The following is a 22,143-nucleotide window of genomic DNA, read 5'->3' as shown; positions in this document are numbered from 1 at the left end:
TGGAACTGTGATTGAGTTACTTTCTGCTTAAAAAGACAAAAATTGCTAGAAAGGGAAATTTATTTGAGAACTACTTTTTTTACTCAAACTCAACAAAAAAACTTTGAGTTTAATATGTAATATGTCAAACTTTCGAAGCGATGCTCCAAGAAGACATATCATGATACAAGTTGCGATACACCCGAAGAAATCCGTACCTCGACAAGAAAGTCGGACTGGTATTTCATCAGATCGTGCGAACTCTATTAACTTGAAAGATGCGGGTGTCGAAAAAAGAAAGGATTCACTCCGCGAACTTTGGTGGAAATTTGTATCCGAGACAACTTGTCATGGATTTGGAAAAGTAGGCACCGTGCGAGGAAACCGATTGAGAGGGTAAGTAAACTGTGTTACTTTGAATGTTTTACAATTTTGATCTGTTCCAATTATATCTTATGCCATACGTAAGTCTTCCTGAGTCACTAACTACGGGTGCTCATTTTGCCACTACCAGTGCAACTGTACCAACACAAAGACTACAAAGTTATATAGGTTTTGTTTCTTAGTCTAGTTTTCGAAATCAATACTCGATTTCTTTATATGATTCACAGATGCTGCGACATTTTGGTATATTTGTAGTTTCGAAAGCCTTTTTAACCAAAATTCAAAATACATGTACATTTATCTTGAGAGGATTTTTTTTCATTACAATTGTATTCATATGATGTTACCGAGAAAAGAGAACAATCGAATATGCAAAATCTGAATACATGTGTTTTCTTATTCAAATAGAGTTTTATGGATACTTTTCCTTCCAACCTCACTGGTTTCCATCGTCTGGTTTTTGATAGACGAGTTTCGGAGTTACTACTCATATCCGTTTCTAAGCAAAATATCTCTGGAGAGTTTCGAAAGAATGCAATTTCCCGCGGTTACTATCTGCAACATGGGTTCCAAGAACAAATCAAGATCTTCTAAATCTCAAAAAGATACTGATTATTGGTTATCGATCTCCACCATGGCGGCTTTTAGCAATGAAGTGGACTGGAATGATTCGTATTACAAGGAAAATGGATATTTTGAGCCAAATAGTTTGGAACAAGAACTGAGCATGGACGTCTCAAAGTTTATTTTGACGAGCACCTTCGACTTCCTGGATGGACAGGTGTTCGAACCTATCCTGACCTCTTTAGGGGTTTGCTTTACATGGAACGGTAACGGAAACGTGACTACAAAAATGAGCGGATCTCTTTACAATCTTCACGTCCTACTGGACATACATAGGGATCTTTATGAAGCCGGATTCATCTCCACGGCTGGAGTCAAGGTCTATAGCTATTTTTGTATTTTAAACAAAGAGACTGATCACCTTTGATTCGTATTTTAATTAAAAAAACGACAGTGAACGTTTTTCAAAGATCATCTTGTTCGATGTCTGTATAAAACCATTCATGTTTGGTCAAATTTTCGATATTTTTAGCTCTACTGGTCAGACACCAGAAGATTTTATGCGATGGTAAGGTGTCCGACCTCCATCCGTCTGTCTGTCTGTCCGTCTGTCTTTAAACAATTTTTCAAAACTCTACTCCTCCTACAGTTTTGGTTTAATTTCAATATAACTTGGCACACAAGTAGCCAACACCAAGATACATAATATAGTGCACATAATATAGTGCATTTTGATGAACGGGGGTGTTGCCATGGTTACTAAAAATAGAAAGTTCTGTGAAATTCCTTTCAAACTACAGTTTTGATGTGATTTTAATATATCTTGCCACACAAGTAGAATGCACTAAAATGCATAATTTAGTACATCGGTTTTTGATTTTGATGAACGGTGTTGCTATGGTTACTAAAAATAGAAATTTCTGTGAAATTCATTTAAAACGCTACCCCTCCTACAGTTTTGGTCTGAATTCAATATAACTTTGCATACAAGTAGACTGCACTAAGATACATAATTTAGTACATGAGTGTTAGATTCTTTTGGAGCAGTTTTGCTATGGTTTCTAAAAATAGAAATTTCTGTGAAATACTTTCAAAATGCTACCTCTCCTACATTTATAGTCTGATTTCAGTATAACATGACACACAAGTAGACTACTCTGAGATACATAATTCTTTTATCGATTTTTTTTTTTTTGAGCATTGTAGCCGTGGTTACTTTAATAGAAAAGCTTGTAAAATACTTTCAAAACACTACTACAATTTTGGTCTGATTTGAATATAACTTGGACACAAGATTTCAAACTCAGATAAATAATTCTGTGTATCGATTTTTGATTTGGAATAATAGTGTTGCCATGGTTACTAAAAATAGAAACTTCTATGAAATACTTCCAAAATGCTACTCCTCCTACAGTTTTGATCTGATTTTAAGATACTTTGCCCAAAAGTAGACTTCACTGAGATGCATAATTTTATTTGTTTTTGATTTTGATGAACAATCTTGCTATGGTTACTAAAATTAGAAATTTTGGTGAAATTCTTTTAAAAGGCTACTCATCTAACATTTTTAATCTGATTGCAATAAATCTTGCCACAAAGAGACTAAACCAAGGACCATTATTCTATTTATTGCTGATGCATAGTTTCAAGTGCTACTTTTCTCTTCCTTTAATTGTTATAAATACAAAGCAGCAGAGCTACAGCCTCATCAGAAACTTCTGGTTATCTTATTATAATAAGCAGTGAGATACAAACGCAACAGAATCTTTGTAAATATTTGATGAGTACATAGAGCAAAGATTGTTCAATAAGATAAATAAAAATGTAAGCTTCCCACCCCCGGCCCCCATGTTTTACACATGTAGACTGATTTTTTATGATTGAAAATGAGAGGGGAAAGATCGAAAGCAAAATGTTATTGCCGCATGGCTACAATAGCAGGCCCGTAGGAACGGTTTCAAAAGTGGAAGGGGGAAGCAAATCCTCCCTCCCCCTCCAAAAAATCTAACAGGCAAAAAAAAAAAAATCTTCAACGGTCCAAAAAGTTGGGGGGGGGGGATTTTCCAAAAATTATCTGACAAGCAAAAAAAAACCTCCTTAACTATCCAAATCCTAGAATTTGCAGGTACACGATATTACAGAAAAAAAAAACGGGGAGGGGGGGGGGGCGCAACCAGTATATAATTAAAATTTACTAAAGCAAAAATACTACACTAAGAAAAAAGAGTGTAATACTGAAATTTAGTTCACTCTTGTGATGTATCATTATTTTAACTTAAGATTGCTCAATAAATGAGATCTGACCTCGAGTTAAAGCCGGGGAATCTTTTAGTCATTGGAATTTTTTACAACAAAGCCCTCGAATATATTCTATTCTAACTCGTTGGATTGAGCTAAAATCACACAATATGAATTAAATATCCACTACATATCGGCTTGGCCAAGATCAGGTGCCCGTATTGGTTGCAGATTAACAAAAAAATGAAGTCAAACAAAATGTATTACAAATATGTTCTATGTAACACTACATCCTTTTGGCAGATTGTCTGAAATTTCTGTCCATTTCTGTCAAGCGGTTAAAAAGATTTCACTCTTAATATAGCAGAGACCCAAGTGGACTACGGACTATACATATTCAGGCATAACATTTATCTGTATCATATTCAACTAAACAAAAAAGTATAACCCAAATACAAACTCTTCACAAAACATTGTCTGAGCAAGAAAAATCACATAACTCATTTCCATTAAAATGTTACAGTATATAAAGGACATGGGTAAATTTGTTAATCTTTGGGAGTTTTTCTACCCTTATTATTTGGACATCTGAAGTAAAAATACATTAAAGTACTTTCAATTTTTCTAAAGATATTGTATGTGGGGATGAAAATTTCAAACTTATTTGTTGAAAAATACCTGTTTGTATCAGTAAATATTTGTTAAAATTATCATCATGGAGTTCACAAGTGTTTAATGAATTCTTTCATTTGGATATTAAATCAATTTATACAAAAATCCCGTGAAATTTAACGAAATAAAACGAAAAACTTCGAATAAATTCACAATACGAGTAAAATATAAATTGTCAGAACAAAATAATACATGTCTGAATTACATGTAATTGGTGTTTTGAAAACAAAATATAGTTCAAGACCATCTGGAGACGAAGAATTGGCTTTAATTTAGCATCTATGAAGGCTGGATTTCACGTGAGCACTGGGGCTACGGACTATACCGTTAGACATCTCTGTTGTGAACAATCCACTTAAAGAAAATATAATTGTATAATTAAATTTTGGGCAATTTTTTTTATTATTTGGCATTCCATAAAAGTTCACGCTACTGAGTTTGAGTATTCAAAATACCATATTTAAAAATCAATTGTCTAATGTATTGTGTACTTTTAATGCCAAATGAAATTTCAGTTCAACTAATTAATGCATTATTGGTATTCAAACTATAATGAATAAAAGCAAAAGGAGCTGTATTTAAATCGAGGCATGTTTTTTTTTTTTGGGGGGGGGATGGGGGTTACAGACTATATTGCTTCATATTTTTTTTACTTTAATGTAATACATTGTAATACATGGAGCTCAAGGTGGTCATTCAAAAGGTGTATGGGTATATAATTTCTCATGATCATATGGTGTAATTCATAAAAAAGTTACAAAACATGATTGATCATTTGAAGTAAAAACATGATTAGTACAATATTTATCCATCAAGAATCAATGCTTTTTTTAAATTAACGATTCAGTGACAAGTAGAGTGGGTGACACAATTATAAGAGTGAAGGTCTCACTCTGTACTAAATTGCAAAGTAAGGAGTTGATCCTTATGTTTTGGGATCAAATCCCACTATGGGATGTTAAGACTGGTTGATGAGAAGTAATAAACCATTGAAGCCCAATTTTGCAGTAGATGCATGCAGGAAAAAAAATCTTGCTAATACAGAAGTACGGTTATATGGCCTTAAAGCTGACATGAACTCTTAAATATGTGATATTTTCATCCTTGTACGACTTATTTCATTCCCGTACTCCCTTTCCCGCCATATTTCTTTCATATTCGCTCACTTATTTTACCGGCTATATAAACCCTGATGCCTTTTTTACACTTGAGTGATTTTCTAGCCTGGCTGTTGACATGTACACATCTCCGATAGCAAAGTTTTGGAACACGCTATGAACTGACCGAAAACATGTAGGCCTGTACACATCTCCGATAAAGCAGTTTTGGAATATGCAATAAATTTAGCAATCCTACCAAAACTCGGATTTTTTATTTTGAAAACTGGAAATGAGTATATAAAATTTGAATAATTTAGATGCAATGCTAAAAAATCAAAACGGAAAATTCAAGTTTGGTATACGTATATATTTGAACAATAAAGAAGAAAAGGCTACCACATCCATTTTTTTTCCTCCAAATAACACTACTCTTGAGCTTTATGCATGCTACACGGTATAAGCACATACTATGCAACTTACGCATTCAAGTTGTAAATGCATGCATGCCGAGAAAACGCGTCGAACGCTCTAAAATCATCTGCCTGAAATACTGCTATCGCTACAGGGATGTGCACATGTCGAAAGAATTATTTCCTATTTTCCTTTTATTGAAATATGCATCACAGAAGAAATAAATCCATTTGTAACTCAAACGGCAAACACATTGTCACTAGCACTTGAACACACGTGGTCCCTGCCGATCAGCATTTTTGGTCAGGGAAAATATCGAAGGTGGAAATGACATTGGTGTTATTTGCCTGATTAGACAATATAGTCACGCAAAGAAATCGAACTAGCTGTTGTCGGTACATGTAGTAAATATGTTCATGAATGTGGCTTCACTACTTCAAATTTATTACATAAAGATACATTCTTGTTACGGATCTTAATTACATCTTTTAAAGAGAATGAAAAGGGGGCGGGGGGGGGGGATATGTAGAATACATTTTTTTCAATATGTCGGAAAAAGGTAGGATTTTCCTTGATCAAATATATTTAAATACGTGCAATGAACTGGCCTCAACTATTTTAGATATAAAACTAATATATCTTAAATTTACACACACTGAACAATTTGTTTCTGTAGACAAATTATTTTCAAATTAGAGCCCTTTTAGGCGTTACAAATTACAAGCACAATTATCAACAAGCACTGACAGACTTACTCAACTTCAATATATACAAAAACATGTAATGTAGATTATTTTATATACACATAAGCACAGACATAATTATGTGTAGTTAAAATAATCTACATTACATGTTTGAAGTTGAGTATATATTACACTATTAGTATTATATGAAACTAATATTGATAACTGAAATAGTTCTACTGTGTACCCAAATGTAAAGTGGGCTGATTCAACAATCCTCGTATTGTCAAAGATATCACGAGGCGATGCAAAAGTACTAATCATTACATTACGTAAGTGTTTTTTTTTTAACAATTACACATATTTACACGTTCTAGATATTAAAAAAAAATTGTAATATGACTGAATGATTAAAATATAAAAATTGTAATATGACTGAGTGATTAAAATATAGTTGCGCGTGCATGTGTATTATTTCTTTAAATATTATATAATTAATAGTCAAAGTTTGTAGGAAAGGAAAACATGTGCCCCTGAGAGTGTCCCCCCCCCCCTCCAAGTTTTTTTTTTTTTTTTTTTTTTTTAAGTTTTGATATTTTTTTTCTTGTCTAAATATTTCTGGTAGGAAGCCTCTGTGCTCTTCAGTGTTTCTAATAGGTATAGAGAAACAAAAAAAACTGACTTTGTTTCCTCTGGAAAGTACGTGAGAGGGGTCCACATGTTTCCATTCCCGTGAAATATAGTTTTCACAATTGTTTAGTTCCCCTTTCGTTTGGGTGTGTAGGTTTTTTCTTCTTTTCTTTCTTTTTTTTTTTTGGCTTGTCAAAAAAAGGAGACTTTTTTTCAGCAGGTTTGATCCACTCTGCCCCAGAAAAATTCCTTGATCTGCCGTTATAAAGACTATAACATTTCCCAAGATTTCTACTACATCGGATTTTTTTATGCATTATTGCTCTTACATGTAAAGATGCTTACACGAGAGAGAGAGAGAGAGAGAGAGAGAGAGAGAGAGAGAGAGAGAGAATATACTTGTATTGAAAATGCAAAAAAATATTTATCCATAATCTTGCGGATAAGATTTCAAGTAATCCTTAAACTATCTTTTAAGATTTTTTCAAAATACAAGAAATTGATTAGGTACCAAATTTTAGACTGCCTGTGGAAACTCTCCAGTCTGGAAAGGCTTCCTATACATGCATATAAAACAGGCACGTAGCACCGTTTCTCAAAATGTGTGTATGCGAGGGAGAATGGGGGGGGGAGTAAAATGATTGACAAGCAAAAGAAAAACTTAAAACTTAGGCACTTAAAAATTTGGGGAAGTGAAGAAGAAAACAGGCACTTAAAAAAAATAGTCAGGGGAGGGACAGATTCCATTCATACTATCATTTTCAGCAGAAAAATAATTGAATACAATGTACAATAATGTTGGATAAGAGTTGGGGGGGGGGAGTCTTGAAATAAAAAAAAATCCTTACAAAATCAACCGTAAAAGACAGGCCTGTAGAACGCGTGGGTGGGTTTTTTTCGAGCATAATGTTTTACTGTTTAGTATGAAATACACACTCAAAGGCTGACCCCCTCCACTTTTTGTTGCACTATAGTCAAATCGTCGAAAAAGCCGCTACCCCCCCCCCCCCCCCATCACCGCCACAAAATTGGATTTTGGAGATTTTTTATAATTATTTTTGTTTATTTTTTATCATTATTATTATTGTTATAATTTTTATTATATATATATATATATATATATATATATATATATATATATATATATATATATATATATATATATATATATATATATATATATATATATATTTACTTGTCAAAGATTTTTCAGGTAAAGTGTTAATTATTTCTTAGATGCTAAACGACACACATGCCTGAAAGACTCTGAGAAAAGGGGGTATCCCCCCCCCCCCCCCGCTCCACGTGTGTGTTTATATATTTGTTGATTTGTGTTCTGGTTAAATGCTTTTGTGTTGTGTTCTAAATCATTTTCTTACACCAAATTACTCAGTTTATTTTTTTAGATAATCAGCAATCAAACTTTTTTAGTGATTTCTTAATTTTTACCCAGTCGCGCAAATACTAATTCCCTTTTTCACTTTTGATATTTTCCCTGACCAAAATCTGATCAGCACGGACTAAGTGTATTTGAGTGCTAGACTGTACGATGAAGTGACAACGTGTTTATTGTTGAGTATTTATGGACTTATTACTTTTTTGTGATGCATATTTCAATAAATGGAATACAAGGTGTAATTCACTCGGCATGTGCACATCTTCGAACAGGTATAGTGGTCTATTTCCAGGTATGAATAAGTTTACAGCGTTCGACGTGTTCTCTCAATTGTATTTGAATGCATATGGATATGCATAGCAAATATGCTGGTTGTTTGTTCCATTCTTACGATAGATTATTGCAAATTGTTTGTACGAGTTTACTATGTATAATTTCAAGTTTATTATGCATATATTGGTATGCCTTAAAAAACACGCGCAACTATGTTTTTTCTTCCAAACTTGCATTTATATTATTCAAAACGATAATTATTCATAATTATCGTTATGACTGTTTTTATCTGTTCTGGATTTTAAATGTTTTCATCAATTCATGTGTTCCCAAATACTTTACTATCGGAGATGTGCACGCGTCGATAGCCAAACCAAAAATTCACTCAAGTGTAACGAAGGCACTGGGGTATATATCGTTACCATAAGACAAGGTATCTGAAAGAAATATGGCGGAATAGTTGGTATGAAACAAGTCGTACATTGATGCAAATGTTGCGTTTTTAAGAATTCATGTCAGCTTTGAATATGCTTTTATTTGTAGAGTCCGTAGCCCTTTTGTAAGTAGGATTTTTGTGGCTAAATATCCTTTTAGAAATATTACAATGCAAATTATTTTAAATGGAATGATAGTATGTATCACAAGAAGGAAAACATTATCTTGTATATTTAGAAATATGTTGTGACCACAAACATAACAGGATAGACTACAGAAGCAAGCCTTTAGTTGAAAAATGTTAATTTTCAGACATTTTATCTTTAATTACAGTGGTATTTGTATTTAAAAACATTGCATTTGTTTGAATAAAGATATTATTGTATTGTAGTTATTGTATCAATAATGTATATGACTTTTTCTGGAAGTTATTATATTAGGGCTACGGACTATACAGGGCTACGGACACCAATTATTCTTTAATAACTTCTTTTGGTGTTAGCGCAAAAGCTATTCATTACTGTTTTTTATTTGACTGGTAACTGTGAAAATATCAAGCAAGAGCATGATTAATTATACATTCTTTTGTTGAACACAAACTATAAAGAAATATGGGGCTACGGACTATACAAAAACTTTGACCAGTATGGGAAAAAAATTACAAAATGTGCACGCATTTTACCATATAACCACTATATTTTTCTCATAGTACTTTTTTTCTTAAGTAAAATAAAAAAAATTAAACACATTATATTTGCTCTTTTTTGCTAAAAATTATGCATTTATTCCAACATTGATAAATCTTGAATTATATAACAAAAGTATATCTACACACATTTATTCACAATTTCCACAATTTTTATCCTTTTTCTTTTCTGTAAAAATTAAACTAAACCAGAGTGATTTTTCTATAATTAAGTATATTTATTTTTAAATGTTTCATTCAAAATAATTTTAATTCACCATTATTTAAAATGTAAAAAATCAAGTGCAACAGCATAACGCTTCAAATATTATGAATCTTTGACTTTATTCTGTTGTTTTTTCAAAGACGCAGATACTATATATATGATATTATATACCAATGGAAAGCTCTCTTTCTGCTCTTTGCAATGCAACAAAAGACATTTAGATTAGATGTAACTATAAAGAGTTACATCTATATAACATCATTTAGTTGGAAATGGGCACCTGGTCTTGGCCAAGCCGATATGTTAACCAGTAATTTTAAGATGAAAAGATTCTACTCCTAATATAAACACTGATTGTATTTCAAACTGTGGCAGGACACTTCTTCTTTCTACTACGTTTGAAGACTCTACTCAAGCTACATGCATGTCATTTCTCGTTCTTTTATATGATATAGGTTGTGGTACATGAGCCAGGCACCGTACCGGATCCTATCAATCAGGGGTTTGTTGTCGCCCCCGGAGTGTCTGCATTGGCATCCGTGTCCAAGAAGAGGGTAACCATAGAAATACTGGCTTAAATCTACTCATCTACTCAGTAGTTTTGTTTTAGTAGTTCTACTTGTAGTATCTTGGCAGTGGTACGGACAAAGGGGGCGGGTGTAGAAAATAAACATGGGATTTGGGAATATGTAACATTGACCATGCCATGGTTGCTTTACAATTTCAAAGGTTGCAAAAGTATTATAGTTTTACACAAAAGTGCAATTCTTTTCTTTCGAAACACAACCTTACTCCCCTAAAAAAAATAACCCCTAATTTTTTTCTATTTTTGTTTCTTTTCCTTGAAAACCTTTGAGACTGGTATCAAAACATGTGAATCCCTGTAGAGGATGACCATGTATTAGTACAAGTATCTGAGCTGCACAAAGATATGATTGAATAACCCTTTTATATGTTGCTTTTGGACTCTCGTTGCCTTGTCTTGATATTTGAGTAATTTGACTTAATTATTGGTCAATTTCACATCTAATCTCTATTGTAAATTACATGTACCTTTTCTAATTAACTTCTTCCACTTTAAGTATACGTAAATTAAGATTCACATTATATTGGGTACGGAATTTTTTCCGTTTACCCGATCATGACAAGAAGCATATGGCGGGTGTGACCGGTCGACAGGGGATCCTTACTCCTCCATGGCACCGGACCCTGTTCACGACTTGTATTGTTTAAATGGACTTTTGCTCATGATCATTGTTCGTTATCTTCACATTTCAATCAAATTGACCCAGGCATTGTTCTTTGAATATTAACTGAACTTAGTTTCGGAACTGGTAGATCTATAAGTTAAGCGGGCATGCGCCTATCTCAACTTTTATTTTTTTTTCTTCCGTATTAACTTTATTTTCTGCGTAATTAGACTAATGTCAAGACCTTTTTCTCTAGAAAACGTCTGTTACAACGCACTTTGAAAAATTACGCACTTTGAAAAAATTTTTCAAAGTGCGTTAATTTTGGGACCACGTTAACGCACTTTGAAAAAAAAATATTTCTTTTCAAAGTGCGTTAATATCGACCATATTAACGCACTTTGAAAAAAAAAATTGTGCACGGCTTGGTCAATATTCTTGCAAATTTTAGGTATGATAAATAATTATTTGAACCTGGTTGGATAACTTTTCGGTGATGACGTCAGGATCTGAGATATAGACGTTTTAAAGATTTTTAGGAGTTGTCTTGTTTCCAAAGGTTCTTGTAACTGTTATAAAAGGGAAATGGGTCCTAGGAATAATGGAGGAATGATTTTTTAATGGCACAGTTTCGTTTCTTTTTTTCTTTTCTTTTTTAAATTTTACCCAGTCTCTAATAAGTTCGGTAGATATAGGTGTCGAGAAGTGACTTAAAGCATCGCATTTTTCTTAGGGAAAAGGGAGCAATCATGATTTTTCCATACCTCTCTCTATCTCATCTCTTTTTCTATCATATTCATCTATCTATCTATTGTGAACATATATGAAACAATGGTTGACTCATTTATTTGATAGTAAGAAAATAAACCTTGGCAACATTACTCACTCGACTGAAATTTTTACCTCGTTCACTAATACCTTTTTCTCAAAAATTTATGCAGTCAGATTACTTCGAAATCTGTAATTTGATATCATAAAAACGCTAGACATGTCAAATAGCGTGTTTTAATTACCACGTAAAAGCATTTTTTCTGAGGAATCATTGTGGATATATTTTTGAATAAAGGTTATGCGGCTTTCTTCTTTAATATAATAGGGTTCGTATTTTTTTTTTTCAGGGAAGCTTATCTCAATTTTTTCATCTATTTTACGTTAACTCAAATTTATTGAGAGAAATAATATCAATGTCACACCAGTTATGTAAATACATATATTTGTGTACGAAAGATAGAGAGCTGGGCTGAGGGCCTTTCTACCTGCCATCTCCTCATTCTCGATGAGGGTAGATCAATTCATCAGTTTTTCGGAAGAAATGTAACAAATTAATGCTGTCTATTATTAAAATCTAAGTCCACAATTTTTGTTTTATACGTATTTTTTCAAAGTGCGTTGAGTGTCTCCATGGTAAAAAATGTTGATGTACACTCTTAACGCACTTTGAAAAAAATTTTCAAAGTGCGTTGATTTAGTCCAAAATTTAACGCACTTTGAAATTTTTTTTCAAAGTGCGTTGATTTTGTCCCAATTTTAACGCACTTTGAAAATTTTTTTCAAAGTGCGTAATTTTTTCAAAGTGCGTTGCCACAAATGTCACGTATATTTGTATTATGAAAGGTTGTATTTAAAGAAATAACCAAAATTCGTGATTTTTTTCTCGCATATAAATACAAAATAGCTAGTTGCAAAAATATATAAAGATCGCAAATCTTTGGTTGATTAATGAGCTGCATTGTAACATCATACGAGATCTCATAATGAATTGTGAATACATATATCATTCTGGCCATACCTTTTTTAGAGACGATTTCTGGTTTTGAAATTTATATTGCCAGAAATATTTTTGTGTCATGAAGATAATAAAAAACAATCCTGCATGAACCTTGATGTAATTAACACCATACAAGTTCTAACTAATGAGAATGTATTTCACTGATTTGTTTTAGTTTACCTTTTTGCCATATCCGTTCAAAGCATTTGCGGATGGGTATTGTTTGAACACAGATGCTCCAGATTTTGTCAACAAATTTCATCCCAGACCGTACAGTGTTGGCATTTGTAAAAAGTTCTGCCTCTCAGAATTAATATTCAAGAAATGTGGTTGTGTGCGGGTTGGTGATTTAGGTAAATATTTTTTTCCCTAATGATCACGTGCTTTTCTTCCGCCAGTATCACCCAAGTTGCCATATCCCACAGGCCCGTAGCAACTTTTTTCAAAGTGGGGTCTGACCTCCGAAAAAAAATTGACAAGTAAAAATAAAAAAAAAATCGGTACATTTTATTTTCAATTGCCTGAATTCGCCAGTGTTTGACCGTACAGCAACAAAAAGTGTGTATGTGGGAGAGGGGGGGGGGGGGGGCAAGCAGCTCCCAACTGAAAATTTACATAGTAACCCCCCCCCCCCCCCCCGCGTTCTAGGGCCCTGTCCCAGGTGTTAGTCAATATCGTGCACTTAATCATGTTTCTGGAGAGCCATTTGGCTTATTGGGGGGGGGGGCAAATTTCATTTCTTCATGTCATAAGCTTTAAGAAATGCCAGGTCGAAGTAACGTCATAGATAATGGGCAACATTCGACCGTGCTACCCCTGCAACAAACAGTCTTCTAAGGTATGGGATTTCTTTACTTTTTTCTACTGACCTGACTTGTGCTATAAAAATTCTTTAAAAAATAATCAATACTTAGCAATTGTATTTTAAACTAGATTCCTGAAAGAAGTATTTAAAATCATGAATTTCTCATGATACTGATATAGTGGGTGGTACATGATATGAGATTTATTCGCCCCAATTATTATATATTTATTATCATATATGAAATTTTTTGGTATACTAGTAATTCTTTTTCAGGAATTCACCCTATTTGTTCAAAGTACCAGATCTCGAAATGTTACCTGAAAGAAATAGGTATGTAGAATTTTGAAGAAAGTCATTATAATTAACACATATAAGTATATATATGTTTTCTGGATGAGATTTGAAAACTGTAAATTTTTATTTATGAAGTAATTTTCCAGTGAAACTGATATACCGGGAAGCTCAGAATGTTATCCATTGTGACTGCCCCTACCCGTGCCAGCAAACGAATTATGACGTCTCAGTGTCCACTAGTCAGTTTCCCTCCGATATTTTGGTCCAGATTCTGTCTTCACACTTCAACACATCAAAGGAACGATTAAAGTAACACAATTTCAAATTTTCCCAATTTAATGGAGAAAAATGTTAACTTTTTACACGCCCATTTTCTGAATCATTTCTATTTATTCCTCAAAAACAAATTACACATAAATATTAATATACAAATGTACATCTTCGAAATAGGGACACCATATTGGAAATATCGATATTTTATGACAAGCTGAATTACTTCTGGACGAGGCAAATTCCGAAGTATGAAAGAATAGGAGATGTCTTGGGTGCGTACTTTTGGTGTCTGTGCCTTTCTGTGATAATACCTAAATTTGTGTAAAGGAATTCACTTTATTATGCATATATTCATATATTTATGGTCCTTAAAATTGTTATTTAGCTAACATTGGTGGCCAGATGGGATTATTCATTGGAGCAAGTGTTCTCACAATAATGGAATTCATGGAAATAATGTTTTTAGTCTTGCTGTTTATCTTCAAACAACTAAGCTCCAAGTCAAGAAAACATCCGAAAGACAATGGTGCCTAGCATCTTATTTTTTACGAGAGAGAGAAAGAGTGAGAGAGAGAGAGTTTTGTGAGTGAGTAAGGATATTAAGTAAAAAAAATAAAAGCTGACAAATACATATAGAAAGAGATTTTTAATAAACATAACCGGTGAATTTTGTACAATAAAGTTTGTAATACTTGTTGATGTAAACTGTCATGTATAAATTGTATGTCAATATGATTTATATATATATATTTAATTTGTGAATATTGAAATCAGATTCAGCAAAGTGTATTTATTTGCATTGTATTATTTTAGGGGGAAACGTTAAGCGTTTTTAATCGTGAATAAACAAGAATGCTCACGGATAATATTTAGGGCTGGGACAACTTACAACTTTTTCTATATCGATACGTATCACGATATTTGAGCCATGATACGATATGTATAACGATATGTTGAATTGGTTATAAATTTGTTTTTTTAAAAATTGAAATGAACAAAACATTTCTTCACAAATAAGAAAGATTTATTCAACGAAGTTGCTTATCTGTTGTAAAACAAAATTATTTTACATAATTGATGTTAATTATTATGTATTTCATATCTATATTTAGCATAATTATTTTACATATTAAACCAAAAAATGTTTACTTAAGTAAACAAAGAAAAACATACGTCAGAATTTTTTTTGCGATATTTCTTCGTACGTATCGATATGCGTATCGTCTTCACATAGAATCGATATTATCGACATCTCGATATATCGTCCCAGCCCTAATAATATTGAAAAACCTGTTGTGCCCCCCCCCCTACTCAAACTTAGATCGCTCACACCTGTCTTATGAATGTCTTTACGTCATTTATATCATATAGAGGTATTTCGTTGAAACTATCTGAGTGTAGTTTAATCAAGAAATTACCGCTTATGACCTGGATGTATGTACTAATCCTATGGGAGCATTCCAGTCATTGTCCGCCTGTTTTAATTTTCAATCAAGTTTAGAGCCTGTAACACTCGGAACACGAACACAATTATCAAATGTCGCATACATTTAGAACAAGATTGGTTCGTTTATAACTGCATAACAAATAAAAAGTTGGATATATCTTTATGAAGCTTCTCCGACTAGAGATTTGCCGGATAAAGATACTTAAAAAGGGACTGACTATAGTATAGCATAAGACTTGCATCGCTTGACACGATTATGTGTAATTTCTGGGAACCTATATGTAGTTCCTTTTAGATATACCATAGTATAAATCACAGGCTACGAAGAAATCAACGGAATATGAACGTGCATAAATGCATATCTTTTTAAACTGAATTTATTTTTGTAAAGCTACTATATTATCACATGACTTTAATATTAATAGAAATAACATTGTATACGCCGCTCTGTATTGAATTTGGTTTGGTCACGTTATTTGACAGTCACGTGATAAATGTATGTAATGTGTACTGTATCAGAGTAGGTCATAAACAAATTTCAATATCGCAAGGGCATACCCTAAATCAAATTAAAAACTTAAGTAATAAATTGTTTCTACATATCTTGTAGTTTATTGAAAGTGCTACTACTTTAAATAGAATTCGCATTTTATTAGTTTAAATTTCAAGTTATTTAGCTCTAGTCGAAATATGTTTGCATGATCTTTACCAAGTATTTTATGTATTTATTAAGAAATGCTCTCGATTTCAGGAGAGCAGCAGCACTTTTCAAGTTAAGGATTGTTTCCGTTGTGTATATTTAAAAATTGGTCAAGATCTATAAAGTGTATGCCCTTGCGAAAAGGCGATTTAATGAGACACCTCGGCGTGAAACATTCAAACCCTGTACAAAAAACACGGTAGAATTAATTCAATACATTCTCTTGATAGTTTTTAAATGGTGGCACTAAACAATGGTTTCAGATTTGCATTAATGGTCTTCCTAACATTTGCAAAAAATATTCTCTTTAATAATAAAATACAGTTTTCACTGTGAAAAAATTACTTGATCCTCCTCTTACTGCACATAAAATGCGTCAAATTTTACCATGATGATGTCATGTCGACAAGTGCATTGTAATCAGTGACTTGTTTATATCTTGCTTTGTGGGATTTAACTGGCGATAAAAATGAATGTATTACGGGATGGATTTGTCCGTCAAATTTTAATTCTGGGCCAACCGTGAGTTTTCCTCTTATTGTTGAACCCAGTTTCATGAAACCCCCAATAAGCCAACACGCGTTATAGTTTAGTACTTTTATATAGAATCAGCATGGAATATACTTTTACATGAGTTTGGGATGTATCAGCACCGAAGGTCTGATTCCAACTGACTATAATTTTTAACAACAAAACATACATATTGAACAAAGATATGACAAAATAAAGGGATTAACAAGAACGTATAAAGAAATCAAGTATCAACAATTATTGAGCGACTGATGACATTTTAGCGACATATGTATATAATAGAATTAAAGAAGATGAAAGATTAAGTGACAATAAATATAAACAGAAGTCAATTAGGAGATTAACTGTCCATGTCAGACTGCCTCAGGTAGGATTAAAGCTGTGCGGAATTTATAGAATTTATCACATTTGCCGAAATATACGAAAAGTTTTTATAACAATTTACACATAGTCCGAAAAGTTAATTTACACAGTAATTTATAATTAGTCCGAAAAGTCGTATTTTACACCGTAACACATGCTCCGCCTTCGCGTAAAACACGTCCTCGTGTTTTGATTTTTTTTTCAATAAAACTGGCCTCTTCTTGGTCTTCCCTGATGTCTACGTGGTTGATATCGTTGTTTATTTTCCACAAACAAGGCGAGCAAATGATCCTTTTCATTTTCCAATATTCGGATGGTCTGTAGCAGGGCTTTGTTTTCTTCCCTTAACTGTTTGGTTGTTTTCACAGCTTCTGCCTGAATTTTCATTACATACTGATTATGTTCCTTTCCGATCTCGTTCAATTTCCTCTGCATTAAGTCCATAATCACTCTGTCACCGTGCGCGTCGTCTTCCAATTTGCGAATTTTCTCACGATAGATGTTATCATTAGAATTGTTAGATTGTTCTTGCATCTTTTTCATAACCATATTTTGATTTTGAAGTTTTTTGATTTCAGATTCGGCTTTTGTTAATTCGGCTGTCAATCTCCTTTTCTCTTTATTTGCATTGCATATTTGAATTTTTAGATTTTTCAGCTCAGTTCGTAGAACACACGAATTATCACATATTGAACGAAACTGACTGTCCCGAAGAGAACTGAATGGCAATTCTCGCAGAATTCGTTTATTTTCGAGATACTTGCACAGTCGTTTCATGTCTCGAGCGTTTTTCCTGCTAGCAACCGGTCCCTTGTCTTCACTTTTTGGCTTTGTTTCTTTAATCAGTGTGAAGCACATTCTAGAATAATGTCCAATTCTTTGACATCTGTAGCACTTCTGGTTAAACGCGAAACATAAAACGTTAGGATGCACGTTACCACACCTTCCGCACACTGGATGCTGACATGAAGGGAAGTTGAACTTCTTCTGTCTCCACTGCGGTCGGAAAGAATATTCCATTGCTAGTCCTAACACGTGTACGTCTGCTTCATGTGTATCAGCACTAAAAAACCGGGGGAAACTCGCTATTTGGCTCTTGTAGAGGTCCAGGATCTGACTACTACAAAATATATGTAGCAGCCCCGGGTGTCGTTACCCTTAGGTTTCTCACACCAAGTATTACGGGATGGATTTGTCCGTCAAATTTTAATTCTGGGCCAACCGTGAGTTTTCCTCTTATTGTTGAACCCAGTTTCATGAAACCCCCAATAAGCCAACACGCGTTATAGTTTAGTACTTTTATATAGAATCAGCATGGAATATACTTTTACATGAGTTTGGGATGTATCAGCACCGAAGGTCTGATTCCAACTGACTATAATTTTTAACAACAAAACATACATATTGAACAAAGATATGACAAAATAAAGGGATTAACAAGAACGTATAAAGAAATCAAGTATCAACAATTATTGAGCGACTGATGACATTTTAGCGACATATGTATATAATAGAATTAAAGAAGATGAAAGATTAAGTGACAATAAATATAAACAGAAGTCAATTAGGAGATTAACTGTCCATGTCAGACTGCCTCAGGTAGGATTAAAGCTGTGCGGAATTTATAGAATTTATCACATTTGCCGAAATATACGAAAAGTTTTTATAACAATTTACACATAGTCCGAAAAGTTAATTTACACAGTAATTTATAATTAGTCCGAAAAGTCGTATTTTACACCGTAACAAATGCAGTGGTTAGTTTTGATGTAGTTCATTACTCATATGCAGTTTAAAATCGCAATTTTTTTTCATTTTCTGTTAGTGTGAGGAATTGCTATTTTTGTGTGATGTCACAGTAAGCATTTCCCGTATAATTAAGGTCCCGCTCTTTTTATAGAATAGAATAGAATAGGATTTATTACCAAATCAGGACCCAATGGGCATAAACATATAACATGTATAATTACAGATAAGATAACAGACAGAATACAACATATAATGAAGAGCAATTCTTCCCATTTAGTACATTGGTGGTGTTTTGAGTTTCACATGTAGACATAGGTTGTCTTTATTTAAGATATATCTGTACTCTTAATTAATACAACTTAATGTGCAATGATGTGCATTACTATTACTAATATTATACATATAACTGAACACATAAAAAATGTCTGATACATCAACAAGAGGCAGCAAGAGACGGTGCTAAAGGATATACAGAAATCCACTTCTGCCTCATGTAGAATAAACAGATACATAATCTATGGAAAAGAGTATTAAAAAAAAATAATAATAATAACAATAATAATAGTATAATAATAATAATAATTAAGAAAAAAAATAGTATGTTGAATGGCATGTGTAAATTACATTAAACTGCAATGGACAGCAAGAGTCAGTGCTGAAGGATAGTATTATTATTTTAATTAATCCACTTCTGCTCAATGCAGAGTATACAACAACACACGCATATTAACAACATAACATACTATAGTATAAGTATTAAATCAAAGTACATGTAAGTAAAGTCAAGATCAACATGTGACTTTGAATTTGTCTAACTACACATGACTTATAAATTCACACAAATTGCATAGCACATCAACATCTTCACAGTTCATTAACCATAAAAATTGGTTACTTTTAGACATACTATTAAAAAGATGAGATCTCAGAGATATTGTGGAGAGTAAATTAATTCTTGATAGACTATGGCAAGGACAACCCAAAAGAAAATGTACTTCATCTTCTACCTCTTTTAATTTACAACAGCTAGAGCTGCGATGGTAAACTGATGTGCAGAGAGCTAGACAGATCACGTAACTTTGTAAACTCGGCTAACGGTAATGTTTCCTTCAATATTTTACAAAGTAGTTCAGACAATGAACTAAATTATTTAATGATAAAATGGAATTTCTTAAATGACTGTTATAAATTCTGTTGTGTTGTTATGTTTTTTATTTATCGCTGTTACAAAATTGGATACTTGAATTAAAATTAAACATTGTTACAGTATTGATTTTATTTATATTTTTTTCCAATTTCTTGTTTGTATCGGTGTAATAAAACAGTAAAGTATATCTTTGAGGGAGTCAGCAAGATTCCAGTTCTCCAAGAGCAAGTCTATTTCCCGAGGCGCTGTTGCCCGCTGACCTCAAATGGCGCTAAATTGAGTTATCTTTTCCTCATTCGGCAAACTCGGCTGATTCGGGTAACCGTAAGTTAAATGTAATCAGCCGAAGGATGCCGAGTGATTTAAACCTGTTAATTAAAACTGTTGGACTTTTTAAAGTAAGAAAGTATATAGGGACTGTTTAGTAGGGGTATAACAATGGCCGATGTTCGTTTTGCTGCGGCGAACGAGGATGAAATCCAGGCGATACTTGAAAGTAGGGACAGTAAAAATACGAAAAATGTTGTGAAAACGCTGAAAATATTCTCAACGAATATTTGGTGACTCTGGACTTATCGCTACCTCTTCTTCGGGATAAATCGTTAAATTTATGAATCTAATTTAGTATAGGAGTATAATAAAACAGTTGTTGACAGGAGTCTAGGGAAACAGTCGATCTGTTGGACCGGAGTGCAAGCTGTTGCCCGCGGCCTACGGCCTTGGGCAACAGCTTGCACTCCGGTCCAACAGATCGACTGTTTCCCTCTCCCCCAGTCAACAACTGTATATTGCTGTTTTACGTTGAATTCCCTTCCTGCATTAAACATTCATTTTAAATCATCCTATAGTCGGTGTTATGTTCTGTTGGGGAATAAGTCAAATATAAAGGTATTCATTTAATGAAAGATTCCACTTAGTCTTCATACAATCATAGCTGGTAACGATGATTTATTTAAGATTAAGGACAGAATTCATTTGAATGCAAATATTTTGAAATACTTTCATATAGTCTTTTGATGAGGTCAATCCGTAGATATATAGCTTAGAGAAAGCATATCGACCGAGGGATTGTTCCGAATCAAAAGGCTATTATATTTGTTTTATCATTTTTTATATCAGTTCATGAGAAATATCTTTAAAATTCATGTTTGTAATACTCAAAAGTTTCTCATATAAGGCATTACGCATGAAAAAATTTAGTACATTTGTTTCTGAACTATTGTTTAATGAAAATTGCAATTTCCCAAATCGATACATCGAGTATAAAGATAATTGTAATTTACCAATTGGATATATGGGGTATGACGATTACTAGTAATAATTAATTGTTTTCCGCTGTATTCCTGCAAGACAAAATCTTTGAGCTGTTGTTTTAAATTAAAAGATGGTATTTGGAACTGTGATTGAGTTACTTTCAGCTTAAAAAGACGAAAATTGTCAGAAAAGGAAATTTATTTGAGAACTACCTTTTTATTCAAACTCAACAAGGAAACTTTGAGTTTAAAATGTAGTATATGAAACTTTTGAAGCGATGCTAAAAGAAGACATATGATGATACAAGTTGTGACACACCCGAAGCAATCCTTACCTCGACAAAAAAGTCGGACAGGCATTTCATCAGATCGTGCGAACTCGATTAACTTGAAAGATGCGGATGTCGAAAAAAGAAAGGATTCACTCGGCGAACTTTGGTGGAAATTTGTATCCGAGACAACTTGTCATGGATTTGGAAAAGTGGGCACCGTGCGAGGAAACAGATTGAAAGGGTAAATAAATTGTGTTTCTTTGAATGTTTTACAATTTTGATTTGTTTGATCTGTTCAAATTATACCTCATGCTGTTCATAAGTCTTCCTGTGTCACTAACCACAGATGCTCTTCTTACTTTAATAGTGCAACTGTACCAATACAAATAAAGACTATATAGAAGATTTGTGTTTTTGTTATATAGGTTTTGTTTCTTAGTCTAGTTTTCGAAATCAATACTCGATTTTTTTTTTAATTGATTCACAGATGCTGCCACATTTTGGAATATCTGTAGTTTCCAAAGCCTTTCTTTAAACAAAATACATTAATTTTATTTTGAGAGGATTTTTTTATTACAATTGTATTCATATGATGTTACCTGGAAAAAAGAACAATCGAACAAAATATGCAAAATCTAAATAAATGTGTTTTCTTATTCAAATAGAGTTTTATGG

At 33.1% G+C, this 22,143-nt stretch overlaps 1 protein-coding gene across 1 annotated transcript; it reads left to right on the top strand.

The window, feature by feature from the left end:
- The first annotated feature begins 156 nt into the window (after window positions 1–156).
- Window positions 157–14,576, top strand: LOC133190079 (acid-sensing ion channel 1A-like). The gene is made up of 8 exons (XM_061325550.1): window positions 157–375; window positions 772–1,306; window positions 10,132–10,230; window positions 12,810–12,987; window positions 13,713–13,769; window positions 13,880–14,042; window positions 14,184–14,278; window positions 14,392–14,576. Exons 1-8 carry the CDS (start codon window positions 161–163, stop codon window positions 14,538–14,540), a joined length of 1,491 nt encoding a protein of 496 aa, XP_061181534.1. The 5' UTR covers window positions 157–160; the 3' UTR covers window positions 14,541–14,576.
- The last annotated feature ends 7,567 nt before the right edge of the window (window positions 14,577–22,143 follow it).

The sequence above is a fragment of the Saccostrea echinata genome, unplaced genomic scaffold, assembly GCF_033153115.1.
Source record: "Saccostrea echinata isolate AGI-Se365-2 ecotype Australia unplaced genomic scaffold, CSIRO_AGI_Sech_v1 ptg000020l, whole genome shotgun sequence".
Classification (NCBI taxonomy): domain Eukaryota; kingdom Metazoa; phylum Mollusca; class Bivalvia; order Ostreida; family Ostreidae; genus Saccostrea; species Saccostrea echinata.
The sequence above is the reverse complement of the archived record's forward strand: the minus strand, read 5'-3'. Positions and strand labels throughout refer to the sequence as shown.

Coding starts and splice junctions, on each gene's coding strand:
- LOC133190079 (XM_061325550.1), top strand. CDS start 161: ATGATACAAGTTGCGATACACCCGAAGAAATCCGTACCTCGACAAGAA. Junction 12,988..13,712: donor TGTGCGGGTTGGTGATTTAG/GTAAATATTTTT, acceptor ATTCTTTTTCAG/GAATTCACCCTATTTGTTCA. Junction 13,770..13,879: donor ATGTTACCTGAAAGAAATAG/GTATGTAGAATT, acceptor GTAATTTTCCAG/TGAAACTGATATACCGGGAA.